The sequence below is a fragment of the Hydra viridissima genome, unplaced genomic scaffold (genome assembly GCF_058129835.1).
Source record: "Hydra viridissima isolate aposymbiotic clone 2 unplaced genomic scaffold, HvirCarnegie_v1 scaffold_12, whole genome shotgun sequence".
In the NCBI taxonomy this organism is placed as follows: domain Eukaryota; kingdom Metazoa; phylum Cnidaria; class Hydrozoa; order Anthoathecata; family Hydridae; genus Hydra; species Hydra viridissima.
The window spans coordinates 15,815,706-15,831,133 of record NW_028324311.1 but is presented as its reverse complement, the minus strand read 5'-3'; the positions used below and the strand labels follow the sequence as shown (position 1 = coordinate 15,831,133).

Genomic DNA, 15,428 nt, shown 5'->3' with positions numbered 1-15,428 from the left:
AGAGCCACGATACAGATAAATACAGATAAAGATAAAGATACAGATAAATTCAACAAAGTGCTAGAACAAAGATTGTCTTTTTCAATACTAATAAAAGAAGCTACTGACAAAATTGTATCATTTAGCAAATTTCTGGTTTATCTATTTCCATGAAATCTTCCTGATTTTTTACTTTTAGTACTTTGTTTTACTCTGCATGACTTACTCATCGTTTAGAACGTTTATTAGATAAAAAAAAATGTAATGAAAAAGCTCGAAATTCTTATTAAAAACCCGTTACTTATTCGGGTTTCTAAGCAGACCAAACCTACCCAGTCAAAGGAAATATTAAATATCTCAAGAACTAACTTAAATCTTTAAAAATGGTTTCCAAATTCGTGTTCAGCAATAAATTTCGTGCCAAAATTACATAAAAAAAAATTTTTTTTAAAGATTTTTGAGGGGTCTTATACCTTAACTAGTCCGTAAAACTCGAAACTTCATTAATCAAATCTTTCGTATTCAAAACATAATATTTAATTACCTTTTTCAATCGGTAGAGGAAATCTACATTAAAAATTAATAACTCCCTGAAAGGAACAAAAAGGATAAACTAATGTCATTATCAAATGATCCCGCATTAAGGTATAAATTTAAATCATCGCATAAGAATTTAATTCTTTGTGAAACTAATTTGTTGTAAGACAAATGATAAGTACTTTCTAAAACCGAGACTTTAAAAACTGCAGCACACTGTTTTTGAATTCCAAATATGTTCGCTAATGCATGTAGATAACGGCCGTCATTAATTTAAAGTATCTCTAGTTATCGTTAAAAATTGCAGCTCTCAAGGTTTGTTCTTTTTTTATCCTCCCCATTTGTAAGATGTTACCTGTAATTTATTTCATGAAGATAATTTAAAGATATTAAAAGAAAAACTAATCCAGTAACTTTACTTAAAACTGAAGAGTAGCACGGCAGCGGAATTTTTTTAAAGTGATTGTTACAGTCATCATAACCGGCTCAACATTTCCCCCAGTGTACATTACTTTAAATTAAAGAATCACACGGAATCTCTATTGTAAACTAATATACCCTGATTAAATATACGTTTAATTTTAACTGCAGGTGTGATTCTACCCAGCTAACAATTAACGTTCAAGAAACGTTGTCATGACGTTAGACGTTCACTGCAAACGTTATGCGAACGTTATTTTTACAGCTCTTGAACGTTCATATCAAACGTTCAATAACAAACAGCGGGCGTTGACCTTACGTTTATATATACATATATATGTATATATTAGAGGTATATATATATATATATATATATATATATATATATATATATATATATATATATATATATATATATACTTCTAAGAGCGCTATTAGGTCTACATGGTAAAAAAACCGCGTTAAGGGCGACACTGTGTTTTAGCTAAAATATTCATTAAATTTTAATTTTGGCCTATTTACGTCTTTGATTATAGCTTTTATGTAAACTTGATATAAAAAAAAAGTTTTAATAATATTTTCTAAAAACTTCGTGTAGCCCTTAATTTTTCTGATTTTTTTATGTAGACCTTAATAAAAAATATCTTTAAAAGCTATACTAGGACTACACGTATATAAAAGTTCATTTTAATGCGTCCCATGTTTCCGACTGCAAAACAACTTCCTTTATAAAATTAATTAATAAGAATTAATGAAACCGCATTTTTTTGATTTTGTTTGTTTGTTTGTTTGGTTATCAAAAGAATTACTAAATAAAAAAAAAATAGATAAATAAATACACGGAATTGTCTGATTATGTTCATGTTGTCTCTTGGTCGATATTTTTTGCAAAAAAAAAAAAAGTAAAAAAATGTTATACGACTCATTATTTATAAACCTTTATAACTTTTATACACTTTGTTTATACTGTTTGGAATAAATTAATTTTTTTTTTAAAGTTTGAAAACAGTTCTGCAAACAGTAAATGGACGTCAATAAACACGAAGCCGTAAGTAGCTTATTTTTTTCTTAAATTGCTTGAATGTTCATCATACGAGAAAAAAATTGTCTCGAAAGTATTTCTGAAAGTTATATCTTTACTCGATTAAAATTGAATATCTTTATAATATCTTAATCAGCTTTATTTATTTATTTATTTATTTAGGCAACATGTAAAAAGTAAAAAGTAAAAAAAAAATTTTTGATGTTAGGAAAGGATAGCATTTAAGATGATCATTGAAATAAATGATGATGAAAAGAAGAAGAGAAAGAAAAAAATTAAAACAATAAATAGTTAATAGCTTTCAAAATTTGAATACGTGCTCACTTTACCCTAGTTGTGGAATTAAACGGTGGTGTAGATTATGGCTGTTAGTGCTGTAGTCTCTTCGAAACCCCACTGTGACACAATTATGGGCCTGAGGACATATATTTATTACAAAGCACAGATGTTTTTCTTTTTCCCCATCTCATCCCCTACAATTTATTATTAGCATAAAATTTAGTGTAAAAAAAAATTTTTGTGTATATTATTTCGTAAGTGTTGTCTAGTCTTCTTTGTTAGCAGTAATACAGTGAAGGAAGTTTTTGTTTGGAAAATGCGTATATATTTAAAATAACAACAACTTATCCTGAAGTTCGCGTGGCATAGTGGATGGTTCTAATACTGATCAAACCGCGTTTAAGGTTCGAATTAAATCTTAAACGCGGTTTGATCAGTATTAGAACCATAGAAACCATTTTGTAAACCTGCGTTATACAAAAATGTTTCTTTAGGGTTATTTAAATTTTAAATTCTTTTAACCGCGCTCATCAAACTTTAGTACGTGTTAACATTGTAAAAAGACAAGCATATATAAAACAATCCGGTGTTTTGTTGTGTATGTTTGTCAACTATGCATAGCAATTAAACTTATTTATCTCCGTGAGTCTAGACATCTCCCCAAAAACATTTTTACTATTTCTAATCTTAAAACTTATTTTATTTCTTCCGAGAGGCAGCTACTCCTCAGTCTCAACTAGTATATGCAAATACAAAGGAAATAGAATTTCTGATATTATGAAATGATGTTTAAGAAAATCATAGGATAATGACGATAAGAGGTAAAAGAGAAAGAAAACAGTTTACTGCAATAATTAAAAAATGTTTAAACACAATTTGGGATGTTTTTAAAAATGAGCAAATAGCTTATGTTGCAGTCAGTTTTAGTTTTCTTTTAAATGTTGTTTAAATTCTGGCATGTTTGAAAAAATGTAAAAATTATCACCAACATGCAAAATTTTACTTTTAAATAGATAAAGTTCGCTTCTAATCTTAAATTTAAATTTAATAAAGAAATATTTTCACTCAAAGCACGATTTCCTAATTAGAAAATTATTTTACGGATAGATGTGTAAAGTTAAAAAAGTTGCACTAAGTTTTATAACTTAGGTCAATTAATGAATTATTATGATATTACATTTGAATTTTACTTTGTGTCACAAGTCATGAAAGATTACCAAGTAATGAAAAAAGGAGCCACTATCAAAAGATTAATAGAAAAAGTTTAAAGCGACCATGTAAAAAAACAATAGCATGTCAGCTTTCTTTTTTGAATCTTGATCAAAAATTTTTATTTTGTCATTTTGAAAAAAATTTAAGCCAATTTGCAAAACACTTTGTTTGTATAAGCCTACATAAATTTGAAATCGTTTGACTTAGAAATTAAAAATTAGAAGAACAAGTTTTTATTTGAGGAAAAAGGTACGTGGCACGAAAAAAAAAACTTGAATATGAAAATTAAGTTTTTTATGAGCCCGACTTTTAATATCTAACGAATTTTAAAATCCGCCACCAGATTTGTAGGCTTTTTGTAACAACTTTTATGCTTCAAAAACATCTTTCCCTATTACAAGAAAACGACCTCTCCGTTCAAATATTTAAAAAATTTCGGTTGCCGTGAAATAAAAAACAAAGTACTTTGAGAACTTTTATAATAAATTCAACAGCATTACAAGGAAAGAAATTAGCACGATGCGATAATCTTTGACGCGCTTTTGTTTGTTAGCAGTTCAAGTTAATACACATATTTTCCAATTCTGATTATTTGCTGCTGTAGCATTAATTAAAGCATCTGTTAGACAAAGGCAAAGTGTTAAAGCAAATCTAGGTGACTAAACTCAAATACAAGCAAGTAATTCATTTTTAGGATCCCTAATAGAATCAAAAATCGCAAGAAAGGAAAAATAACTATGATTATAAAATGTTAATATCTTTTAAACGTTCTTTCTTTTTATTTAAACTTTTCATTCGTTCATTTGTAAGTTTGGTTCGAGCTGTTTTATATGGAATTTCCTTCAAAAACTCTTCCAAAAACTCAAGCAACTCTTGTTTACCTAAAAAAAAAAAATAAGTTAGAGATCTTCTTTGCTAGCACATCCAAATGAAAAAACAGTTAGTGTTCTAAATCTTTTTTTTTTCATGATGTAGTTTGAAATATTGCCTTTTTATATCTCTTATTTGTTTGTTTTATATTTTTTATTAGTTAAGCAGAAATTAAGATTATCAATAATTATTTATAAATGTATATCTATAATTTATATAGAACTATGGTTTTAAAATATTTATTTGTTATTTTTTATGCTCATGATTATGTTTCAGATTGTAAAACATAATCAAAAGCATAGTTCTTAGCGTAAAAGATTTCATAGTTTTTAAAAATGGAGATTACTTGGCATTTTGTTGTCATCAATGCAACTTTGAAATTTGTCCAGCAGTATTTTTTCATCTCTTTGCACCCAAACATGAACTCTCTTTCTAAAAAATAAAATGAAAAAAATGATAATAATAATTAGAGCATATTTGTGCAAAATAAAAAAGAAATATTTTTCAAAAAAAAGATACACACACATATATATATGTATTTATACTCTACACCACTATCATGTTTACATAATACTTGTGTAGAGTATATATATAACTATTAGGAGAAGTTTAGTCATGTTAAATCTGGTTTATTTGTTATGACTTTTTTAAAATGTTTAATATATTTTAATTTTTTCATTTATTCTGTATGTTTTAATTTTGTTTTTTTTATTTTAGCAAATAAAAATGTGATGAATAACACTGGAGCGCCATGTGTCTTGAGGTATTTCTCTTTTATTTCAGTCATTTGTTTTTTTGTTTTGTTTTGTTTGTTTAATCTTTAAAAAGCTTTAAAATATTTGTTTTTTTTCTAAGCCAATAATTGTTGGCTGCCAAATTTTATGGAAACATTATTTATTATAAATATGATTCTCTAGTTTACAGATAATTTTATTTATATCTCAGAAACATTGAAACAGTTAACCATTTCAAAAAAACTAATTAAAAATTATATTTGTTACTAAATAATTAGATACCTGCCAAATCTTTTTGTGGTTCTTCCACTTTTTGTCTCTTTTTGTTTCTTTTCACAATTTCTAAGAGAACAAATGATACAAGTTACAAAAAACCATACTTTTCAACAATACTAAAATCTGACAGTCAAATTAAGAACAGTGTTTAAAATTTTGAATGTAGATCATTCAGTTACACTGAAGTTATTTTTGACCTTTTACATGATTTCAAAAGGTAGCTAAAATTTAAATAAGAATGCGAAACTTTTGAAACAAAGTACTTTTATTTATTAAATGCTGAATTAAATGAAAAAGTTTTAGCCAAAATATAAGATAAAATTTATGGGATATTATGGAAACTAAAGTAAAAACAGTAAATTTAGAAACATTAGAACAGCTCTTAAATGTTTAAATTTCTGCATAAGTTTGGACTTTTTGTGCAAATTTATGCAAAAAGACTTTTTCTTATATTATTAGGAAAACATAAAATACTTTACCACAAATTTAACAAAAACTGTAACTTCCTTTTTGACTTTCAGCTGATGAATCTGCATAAGCTTTATCTATGTCATTTTTAGGTTCAACATCAGCTTTGTTAGATACAAGATTAATAGTTTGAGGGAAACTTGAGCTCTCATTAAGTGTCTTGGAACAACTTCCATCTTTTTAAGAAAATAAAATCAAAAAGATATAAGTTAAAATTTTTTTTTTTTTCTAGTTTTTTCTAAGAGCTGAGCTTAAGTGCTCTTTTTCCTACATGAAACATCTGATAAATTCTCAAATTATAATAAAAAGTTAAACCTACTTGAGTCAAAATTAAGAAGATGTCTTCCAACTTTAGTTATCTCCATCAAGGCAAGTGGTACTTGGTAGGTGTTTTCATTTATTTCTTTTGAATGGCCCATATGCTTAAAAAATACTGCTCTATCCTTTTCAGGTAAATCAAGGGCAGAAAATAATGTACTCACTCTATGTCGATTTGTAGTGGCTTTCAAGTTTTCTGGTTTTTTTAGATTTAATTTTTGAATGACACTATGAACAGCATTCCAACCAGATGTATGTCCTTCAGAATTTCTTGTACATGCAAATAAAAACTTATTTCCTTCTGGTATATTTACCTCTCTTCTTATATCGCTATTAGCTATAATTTTTAATGCTGGAAGGGTATCTGGAGGAATAAGAACAGGAACTAGATGATTGTTTCCTTTTCCAGACATAAAAGTTATTTTTAAAGTTTCAACTAGCTTTTGATCAATCTCATCTAGATCAAGCAAGCGTTGTTTGTCTATCCATGTGTTTTCAATAGCTTGTTGGTATTCATCAAGATGAAGCCTGGCTGGTTCACCACCTTATATGTAAAATGCAAATATAAAATTTAAAGTTTGTTTTATATAACTACTTTTATAAAAAAAAAAAAAAAAAAAAATTTTAATTTTTTCTACTTGGATTATCCTTTTATTTGTTTTTCTAATATATATCACATTTTGTATATATAAACACTAAATATAATATTAAGACATTTGAATAAGGACAATAATGATAATAATAGAAGTAATAATGATGATAATAATAATAGTAATGATAATAATAATAATAATAATAATAAAAATAATAGTAGTAATAATAATAATAATAATGATAATAATAATAATAATAATAACAAAAATAATAATAATAGTAATACTAATAATAATAATAATAATAATAATAATAATAATAATAATAATAATAATAATAATAATAATAATAATAATAATAATAATAATAATAATAATAATAATAATAATAATAATAATAATAATAATAATAATAATAATAATAATAATGATAATGATAATAATAATAATAATAGTAATAATAGTAATAATAAAGATAATAATAATAGTAGTAATAATAAATAGTAATATTAAAAATAATATTATTAAATAAAATATATAAAGTTATAATGATATTATTGAATAAAATAAATTAAAAGATAAATAATAATAATAATTATTATTATTACTATTACTGTTATTATTATTATAAAAGAAAAAAAAAAAAAAGATATTTATTGACACTTAGCCTTTATATTTTTACCATATATTTATAATAATGATCTACCATTTCATATGTTTATTCTACTAGGTTTGTTTAGTTTACCAATATAATTAATTATTTGTATTATTTAAATCTGTTAATATTCTATACGAAGAACAATTTTACTTTAATCAAAGAAAAATCTCAAATACTGTTTTATGAGGATTCTTGTTTTATTTTTTTTTTATTTTTTATTTTTTTAGCAGAAACTATTGATTTATTAATCATGTGTTATAATTCTTGACCTTGTTATATCACTTAAAAAGTAGGCATAGATTTTAAAAAAAGATCTTGTATACAATTAACATAAAAAATGAAGTAAACAGACTTTAAAGCCACAAAGTTTGTGAGAACAACAAGCTTTTATGTCAATCTCATAAATATTAGTTGAAAACCTTTATGTTTTACAAAATATCTTTTATAGTAAAAAACCACAAGGTTATCTTGCTAAATTAACACTATTTAAAATTACATTAACATCAGTTACAAGCTCTAATTTTTTTTTTCTTAAGCTTAGATAAAATTGTATTTGTAATTATAAAAAACTAAGATTATGCAAGTTATATGGAAGTAGTTCATCCTGAAATGATATGATGTTAATAGCTGATATTATTTTAGAATTTGTTAAATAGTATAAAAACAATAGTTGTAATTCCATACCTCTTCTAGCATTTAGCAATGTAAGTCTTGCACATGCGCAATCCCGAAGCTCAACAAAACATTCAGAGTCAAACCATTGGTAGGAATCTTTTGCTAAATCTGCCATTTTTGTAATTACAAAATTGCAAAAAGCAATCACATCTTCTTCAACTGGAAGTTCAGATGGTTTACGGGATTTTACGTTTTTGTTTTTATTTAGTTGGTAAGTGGCATCTCCAAAGATAAAGTCCTCCCACATTTCTAAAACACTAACAAACTTGTCAGTTTCACTAGCATCATTGTCATTTGCTTCTGATAAATATAATGCTTTAAGAACTTTTGCAGCACGTTTTATTAAATAAAATAAATTTTGTTTTAAACCAGCTTTGATGCCTGAATCTGCCTTTTTTGTAAAAATATCTATTGCTTCTCTTAAGGCAAAGAAGTTAGAGCGCAAAAACATACTACTAGAATCTTTACTTTGTGTTGGTAAGTTTTTGAAGTGTAAAAATAGGTTGTAAAGATGTGCCAATTGTCTCATGGCGTTTCTGACAGAGCTTCTTGCTTCCATAACTTTATCAAGTTTCCTCTTTTCTTTATCATAAAAGACTGAACCAATTTTAAGAATTGTTATGTCTTTTAGGCAAATCTGACCAATTTTATCTGTTCGAAAATGTGATAAAATGTTTTTTTTTAATTCATCACTTAATCTTGCTTCTTCAGGTAATCTTAGAAGCCCCACTGGAACAGGAAGAACTTTTTGACATGAGTGTTTTTGACACGACTTCACATGATTGTGCCAGAATCGTTTTGAAACAAACACAAGGTATTGACTGCAATAACTAACTTCTTTATATTTTTGAGCCTCTCGTTCTCTTTCATATTTTGGTTCCGCTTTTCCAGCTTCAGCTACATTGACTTCCAAAATCCCTTTTCTTTTAAACATTCCAAAAGCTTCATCTCTTTCTTTCTTTGATTTAATTGATGATGCAACTTCAACTTCTGGATGACTTTTGTGCATAAGCTTTATGTGTCTTGTTAAATATGATGTAAACTTTTTACAAAAAATGCAAAATCGATGTGGCTTCTTTTTTCTTACATTCTAAAGTTTAGAATTTTAAATTTCAATTTCTGAAAATTTTGGGATTTAACTTTATTCAGATTGATTTATAAATTGTGTAAAAAAAATGTATTTTTCAAAGGTACCTTAACTTTTTTAGGCATTTCTTCATCAGGCAATGTTGGTTGGCTGTTTTGACCTACCTAGAATATTTAACAATAGTATGAAGTAAGAGATGTTTTCTTTTTTAATAGTTTTTCTTGATTTTATTTCATATAATGCTAAGAAAGATTTATTATGTTTAGTATAAAATCAGTGTTTTTCTTAGTTTTTAAAATGTTAAGTATTTAAAATATTTTTTATTAAAAAGTCAACTTAATTTTTACCTGAGATTTGTCTGTCACATCATCTATCATAAAAGTGCTTGAAGCTATTTTGGCATTTTTAATATCGGATATCTGCAAAGAAATGTGATTAAGATATTTGCTACATTAATCAAAAATAAATCAAACAGCAATAAACTTAACTTGATTTTGATCACTTTAAACATGGAAAAGTTATTCATAATCAAATAACATTTAAAAAATTAAATTAAATAACACATTTTGTGTATTTCAAAAAACATTTTGTGTATTTAAAATTGTTTTCAGCTTAACAAATAAAATAATAAATTTACCTCTAAAACTAAGTTGTAGTTAAGAGCTTCAAAATCAATGTCATCCTAAAAAATCATTAGCATTTTGTTTAAATTAAATCATATCATAAATGCGAAGTGGTAGTAAATTAAAGTTAAAACTTCACATACCTCACTGGAATCTGATCTTGATGTGCTTTCATTTTCTAGAGTATCAATTCTTTCTTCATCACAGGACTTTAAATTAAATTTTTAAAAATCTATATCATTTGTTGCACATAAAATATTTCCATTAAAGTTTGAAATGCTGAATATTTTTGCTCTCAAATGATCAATTAGTTTTAATCAATCTTCAAATATTAAAAAGCATGAATTTGTTTACAAAAGCAGTATACCTGTGGAGTTTGGGGTAAAGACTCTTTTTCACTTTGATGTTCTTGGGTGATTGATGAAAAAATCTATTGTAAACAAAATAAAAAGATGTTTCTTTTTTCTTTTTCTTTTTTTTGATAATTGATAAAGTCACTAGCCAAAACCAATGATGAAAAAAGTATAATAACAATTGAAAAAGAAATAGAATTAACAGAATCAAAGTAGAAATCTAGTCAAATATCTTTTGAATTTTCATTATGAGTTTGAGTTTGCTTATAAATACTAGGTTTTAAAAAATATTACTCCCTATATTTAAAATATCCTTACTTTATTAAGAATATTTTTAGGGTTAGAGTACATCAGATGAACCTTTAAGATTAAATACAAGAAGTAATATAATTAAAATAATGAATCTGTTATAAGTATGTTGCAAAACATGTGAAGGAAGTTTTTTTTTTTTGCCAAAAAAAGTTTGCTTTTAAATAATAATATCATGTATGTTTGTTATATATTCATTTAGTCTTTTTTTAGAAATATTTACTTGAATATTGTCTTTTTCATCACAATCTGTAGCTGCCAATTTTGTGACTTTATTAAACTGTGCATCACTTCTGACTTCTTTGTCTTTATCTAACTGTGCACTTTTCTCAACTGGTCCTATGCCATTTTTCGGTCTTTGTAATTTTTCAATCTAAATGTTTGTTGTTTTTTTTTTCAATAAAAAAAAAATGATCAATTTTCTCATATAAAATAAACACTTTTTGATTATACTTTTTTAGTAACAAGAGTGAATATAACATGAATATAAAAAAATTTCAAAAATATCTTGTTTTTTTAAATTGACTTTGAGATAACAAGAAAATAATGCTTCAAAATCAAAAATTAACTTTAGAACTAAAAAAATCAGTAAATTGTTCTCAAAAATAAATCTTTCTCACTTAAGTTATTATTCATCCTTGTGAAGAAAAAAAAAAGTGTAATTTATGATAGCCCTAAAAACAGAACGGCTCTAACAATGTGAAAATGATTTTAGAGGTAGGGTGCAGCAAACTTTGTTTATTACAAAACAATTTATTTGGGTATTATTAAATAGTTGTGCACACAGTTATTATCTTATAAAGTGTGGATAAAATTTTTAAAAGGTTTTTTTACCTTTGATATTCTTTTTTGCTCTGTCTTCATTTGAAATTCCTGAGTTAAAAAAAGGTTTTTTAGTAACATTTTAAGTAAATCACTAGGGAATGCAAATAATTGGCAAAATATAAAAATAAGTAGTTAAAACTTGAGAAGAAAATAAAAAAAACCTCAGCATGCCACTTTAGATTATCAACTCCATAAAAGTAGAGAATTTCATCACCAACACAAATGTCTTTCAAAGCAAATAAACATAAATGAGGAACATCACAATGCAAAATCTTTTTCATGTATGCATTTGCAAAGTATTTTGAGTCATTAACATAGCGTCCTAAGTATTCATTGTATGGAGTTGCATCAATGCTAAATAAAAATTTTTGTTTTAAAAGAATATCAATATAAATAAAGAAAACATTATAAAATTTAGATGAATTTTAGAATAAAATTTAGTTTAGTACCAGTATTCAATATTTTTGTGTAAAAAGTCATAAACATAACTGCCAGCATTTGTTTCTTCGTATAACTTTTCTTTATTTTCCAGTGTGCTTTTTGCAACGAAATCCCCCCTATATTCTACTATGAATTCTCCTTTTTTTAAGCTTTTGCATGCAAACACTCCAAAACCTATACAAGTAAAACCATATTTGATATCTGTTATGTAATATTTCATTCTGATATTTTTTTTACATTAGAAAGTTTGTAGAAATATATTTTCTGACAAGTTTTCTGACCTTTTGTTTGGTTAATAAATTCTCTTTTTAAATAACTTGGATCTTCCTTTAATGAAATGTAGTGCTTTGCTTCCTTAATTGGAGAAAGACGTTTTCTCTAAAATTATAATTTTTAATCACTGAGTTTCTCCTAAAAAATTGGCTTGCTATTTACAATATAAAAACATAGGACAGTCAAAATGTTGTTTTTTTTTCCCTCTGGATTTATATGAATAAAATTCTGCAGCAAAAGTAAATTTTAATATAAAGTTTATTATAATTATTATAATATATATTTTAATTATTATAAATATTATAATGATAATTACTAAAGTCTAAGTTATATAAATGCTCTTTGTTGTTATCATTGTTGAGTTAGTAACCTAATGGGTTTGTTACCTGACTTTTATTTACTATCTTCTCTTCATGATATGGCTGAATGCTACTTGATACCTATAATTGTATTTTTGAAATAGTTAGGAAGAAAGTTGTGTGCTATTGAAGGGTTATTTTCAGAACTACTTCTTTAAAAGTGAATTACTTAAAAGTCTGTAGAAGTTGCAAGTTTTCTTGTTTGCATGTTTTATTTAAAAAAAAACAAACCTGCAATGTTGATGTATTTATGTCACATGCTTGAATTGGTGCACCCTAATTTAATATAAGTATTTATAATGAACTGTGTTAAATAACATTTGGAATATTGTACTACTCTTGTTACTCTCACATTGCATGAAATAAATTTTCAGAAGTTTTATTTTTAGCCTAGTATAAAGGTGGGCGTGGTAGTCAATTTTTAATGAATAGGTATGTGAGGATGCATATTAAAAAAACAACTTTTGAATTAAATAAATTACAAGTTTGCAATAAAAATGTTTGTTATTGCTGTAGCTAAAACATGAAAGGTCACCTACCATGACAGATGTTATTATACTTGACACTGTTTCTCTCCACTAAAAAAATGTTGTTAATGAGCTTGTTATATATATCTTTAGTATATTTTTATATCTAAATTTCAAAGTGAAAGTGAAATTAAAGCTTTTCTTTTTTTATTACCTTAGATATGGTTGGTCTAGCCGTTGGATTGTCTTGCCATGTAGTCTCGATCAGGTTAGTAACTATAACCACATTAATTGTATTTTCCGTATATAAACCGGTAATGTGGCTTATGTTTGGTCGTTTTCCAGATTTGATTGCATCAAGCAAAAGTATATCTTTAAACAATGGTATAACACCATGCCATGCTGTGGAAAAACTGCTAAAAAGCTCGAATGCAGTTATTGCAAGAGCGTACATATCGGATTTTTTGTTTGGAGATTCCACCTCACAATTACACAGTTCAGGACTTGTGTAGGCAAGGGTCATTCCTTGATTGTTGGGCTTCGTCTTATTACATGTAACTGTTGCTTTTATATCAACAAAGTCATCAAAGTCGCTGACTTTTAAAGTTACATTGTACTGATGCCCTGTCACTAAAATGTTTGAAAGCTTGATATCTCTATGAACTATATTGTGTTCGTGCAAACATTCAATTGACATTTGTAAAAGAAAATCTAATCTTTGTTGAAATAAAAAAATTTTCTCTTCATTTAGGAGATCAATGAGCTGAGACAGATTATTGACTTCCATTTGTTCAATATTAGTGGCGCATAATTCAAAAAACAAAGCGGTTGGCCTTACAGAATAACCTAGAAAGTTTACAACATTTTTATGTTGTAGTTTTTTTAATTTTGTTGCAATTAGCATTGTTTTTCTTTGAGAAAATTGGGTTTTAATCAACTTCACGGCCGTTTGTTTGTTTCCTAAGCTATACTTGAAGACTGAAGCTGATGTTCCTTCACCTATTTTGGAAACCAAGTTTATAGGCATATCAAATACTTCATAGTTTTTTATGCAGTCCGTTTCAGCAACATCTTTTACAAGCTGTAATATAAATCAGTAATAATAACGTTTAAAGTTTAATTATGCTAAATTTATAAATTAGTGACGTAACAACTTATGATGAGATAGTAGTGAATGCTGCGCTGAATTTTTGAAAATATTAGTGATCCAAAACCTTTATTATCTTAGATTTTCTTGTCAGGTATTACCAGATTTATTATTACTCGGTTGATTATTAATCAGTTAAGTAATGTTAAAAATTTGATAAGTAATGAAATTTAATAATATCTGATTATCCAAGAAATTTTATCTATATAATAATACTATATTAAAAAGTAAATTTGCTTACCGTAGAACTCATTTTCAATAGTCCTCAGAACTTCGGAAAACAGTTAAAAATATTTCTAAATATAAAGTTTTAAGTTAATGTTGCTTTTGATGTGGCATGTATAATTTTAAAGTAGAAAAAACATTAATTTCTCTACTTCTTAATGTAAAACCATGTTAAGCAGATGTTTAGTTGTTTATTATACTTTATTTTAATTTTGTTCACTGTACTAATAAACCAAGAGAGCGTGTTTATGACAGTAATGATAAATAAAATTTTTTGTTAGTTTTATTTATTTTTGTAAGTAATCCAGTCAACTACGTTAAATTACAGGTGAATAAAAAATTTTACATCTCTTTAAAAAATTTTCCAAAGTTTGAAACTTATAAGAAATTCAAATTATATGCCATGAAATTCGGTTTCCAAATTTGCACATTACAGTAGCTAATGTAGAAATTAGGCAAAATTTATAATGAGATCCATAAACATTTTTTAAAAACTCAACAAGTGTTTTTTTTAACGCTCAAGCTTCAATGTTTAACTGAAATCCACGTCTATTTTTTATTATAAACACTTGTTTTTGAAAACATTTCCAATTATTTGAAAGATGATAGTAAATATAGAATAAACATAACTTAAAAATGGGTTTCATTTATAACCAGGTAATCTCAACTTGGGTTACCTTTATTACTGTTCTAAGATTCTTGATATTAGGTTACAGTAATTTTGAAATACTCTATAAAAAATCAAGAAACAATTCGCGAGGTTAGAATTATTTTGTTCCATTTCCCGTTTTAAAAGTTGGGAGAAAATGAGTTGTTAATTTTAGTTAGCAATAATAACTTTTAAAACACGCTTTATTTTACACATTTTTTTCTAAATAATTTGCTTAAACAAATTATTTAAAGCATAAGTTGTTGTTGTTTTTTTTTAAATTACAGCTAAAACTTTAACCATTTTTTACTTTAAAAAAAAATCAAAAACTTTCTCCCAACGTTTAAACATGGAGATAGAGCAAAATTATTATAACCTCGCGAATTTTCTAACACAAAACTTTTATAAATAAGAAATACCTTTCTATCTCTTACTCTTCACACTCTTCTTCGGTCACATATGCCTTTTGATATCTCCTAAAGGCTATTTAAACGTTTTCAAGGAGTCAATTTCACGTTTTTAAAATGAGAATTAAAGTAAATCGGAAACATTTTGAAAAGAATGAAGTCAAATTCCAGTGATGGATAGAAACCAACTTCTAAGGTTACC

The 15,428-nt window shown here is 26.0% G+C and overlaps 1 protein-coding gene and 1 long non-coding RNA gene across 7 annotated transcripts; one reads left to right on the top strand and one right to left on the bottom strand.

Annotated features, from left to right (window-relative positions):
* The first annotated feature begins 1,467 nt into the window (after window positions 1-1,467).
* On the top strand, window positions 1,468-13,735 carry LOC149881512 (uncharacterized). 2 transcript variants are annotated; one of them, XR_016445575.1, is made up of 13 exons: window positions 1,468-1,838; window positions 1,935-1,984; window positions 2,187-2,632; window positions 2,695-4,408; window positions 5,057-5,102; window positions 6,345-6,387; window positions 6,597-6,686; window positions 8,080-8,149; window positions 8,487-8,538; window positions 9,270-9,337; window positions 12,721-12,763; window positions 13,018-13,066; window positions 13,550-13,735. It is a non-coding gene; the product is annotated as an uncharacterized LOC149881512 (long non-coding RNA). The 2 variants fall into 2 exon arrangements; XR_016445574.1 differs by lacking the exons at window positions 1,468-1,838; window positions 1,935-1,984; window positions 2,187-2,632; ... (2 more) ...; window positions 8,080-8,149; window positions 8,487-8,538 and adding an exon at window positions 5,987-6,200 and having other exon boundaries at window positions 6,345-6,686.
* Window positions 4,211-15,428, bottom strand: LOC149881511 (uncharacterized). Of its 5 annotated transcripts, XR_016445570.1 has the most exons (22): window positions 15,239-15,428; window positions 14,187-14,241; window positions 13,013-13,879; window positions 12,871-12,909; window positions 12,563-12,607; window positions 12,359-12,412; window positions 11,981-12,077; window positions 11,708-11,873; window positions 11,420-11,612; window positions 11,268-11,306; window positions 10,657-10,806; window positions 10,139-10,201; window positions 9,915-9,980; window positions 9,786-9,830; window positions 9,496-9,567; window positions 9,256-9,312; window positions 8,071-9,151; window positions 6,137-6,679; window positions 5,829-5,993; window positions 5,356-5,415; window positions 4,686-4,771; window positions 4,211-4,350 (listed from the first exon to the last, which is right to left on the bottom strand). XR_016445570.1 is itself a non-coding variant. In XM_090068635.1 (19 exons), exons 1-18 carry the CDS (start codon window positions 14,196-14,198, stop codon window positions 5,836-5,838), a joined length of 3,747 nt encoding a protein of 1,248 aa, XP_089924761.1. In that variant the 5' UTR covers window positions 14,199-14,954; the 3' UTR covers window positions 5,356-5,415; window positions 5,829-5,835. The 5 variants fall into 5 exon arrangements, 1 of the variants encoding a protein (XP_089924761.1); XR_016445571.1 differs by lacking the exons at window positions 9,786-9,830; window positions 15,239-15,428 and having other exon boundaries at window positions 14,187-14,955; XR_016445572.1 differs by lacking the exons at window positions 10,657-10,806; window positions 15,239-15,428 and having other exon boundaries at window positions 14,187-14,955.

Excerpts from the sequence above, each read along its gene's own strand:
- LOC149881511 (XM_090068635.1), bottom strand. Across the intron at positions 11,307-11,419 it reads ATCTAAAGTGGCATGCTGAG|GAATTTCAAATGAAGACAGA; the intron begins GTTTTTTTTATT and ends TTTTTAACTCAG. Across the intron at positions 9,152-9,255 it reads AAATGCCTAAAAAAGTTAAG|AATGTAAGAAAAAAGAAGCC; the intron begins GTACCTTTGAAA and ends TCTAAACTTTAG.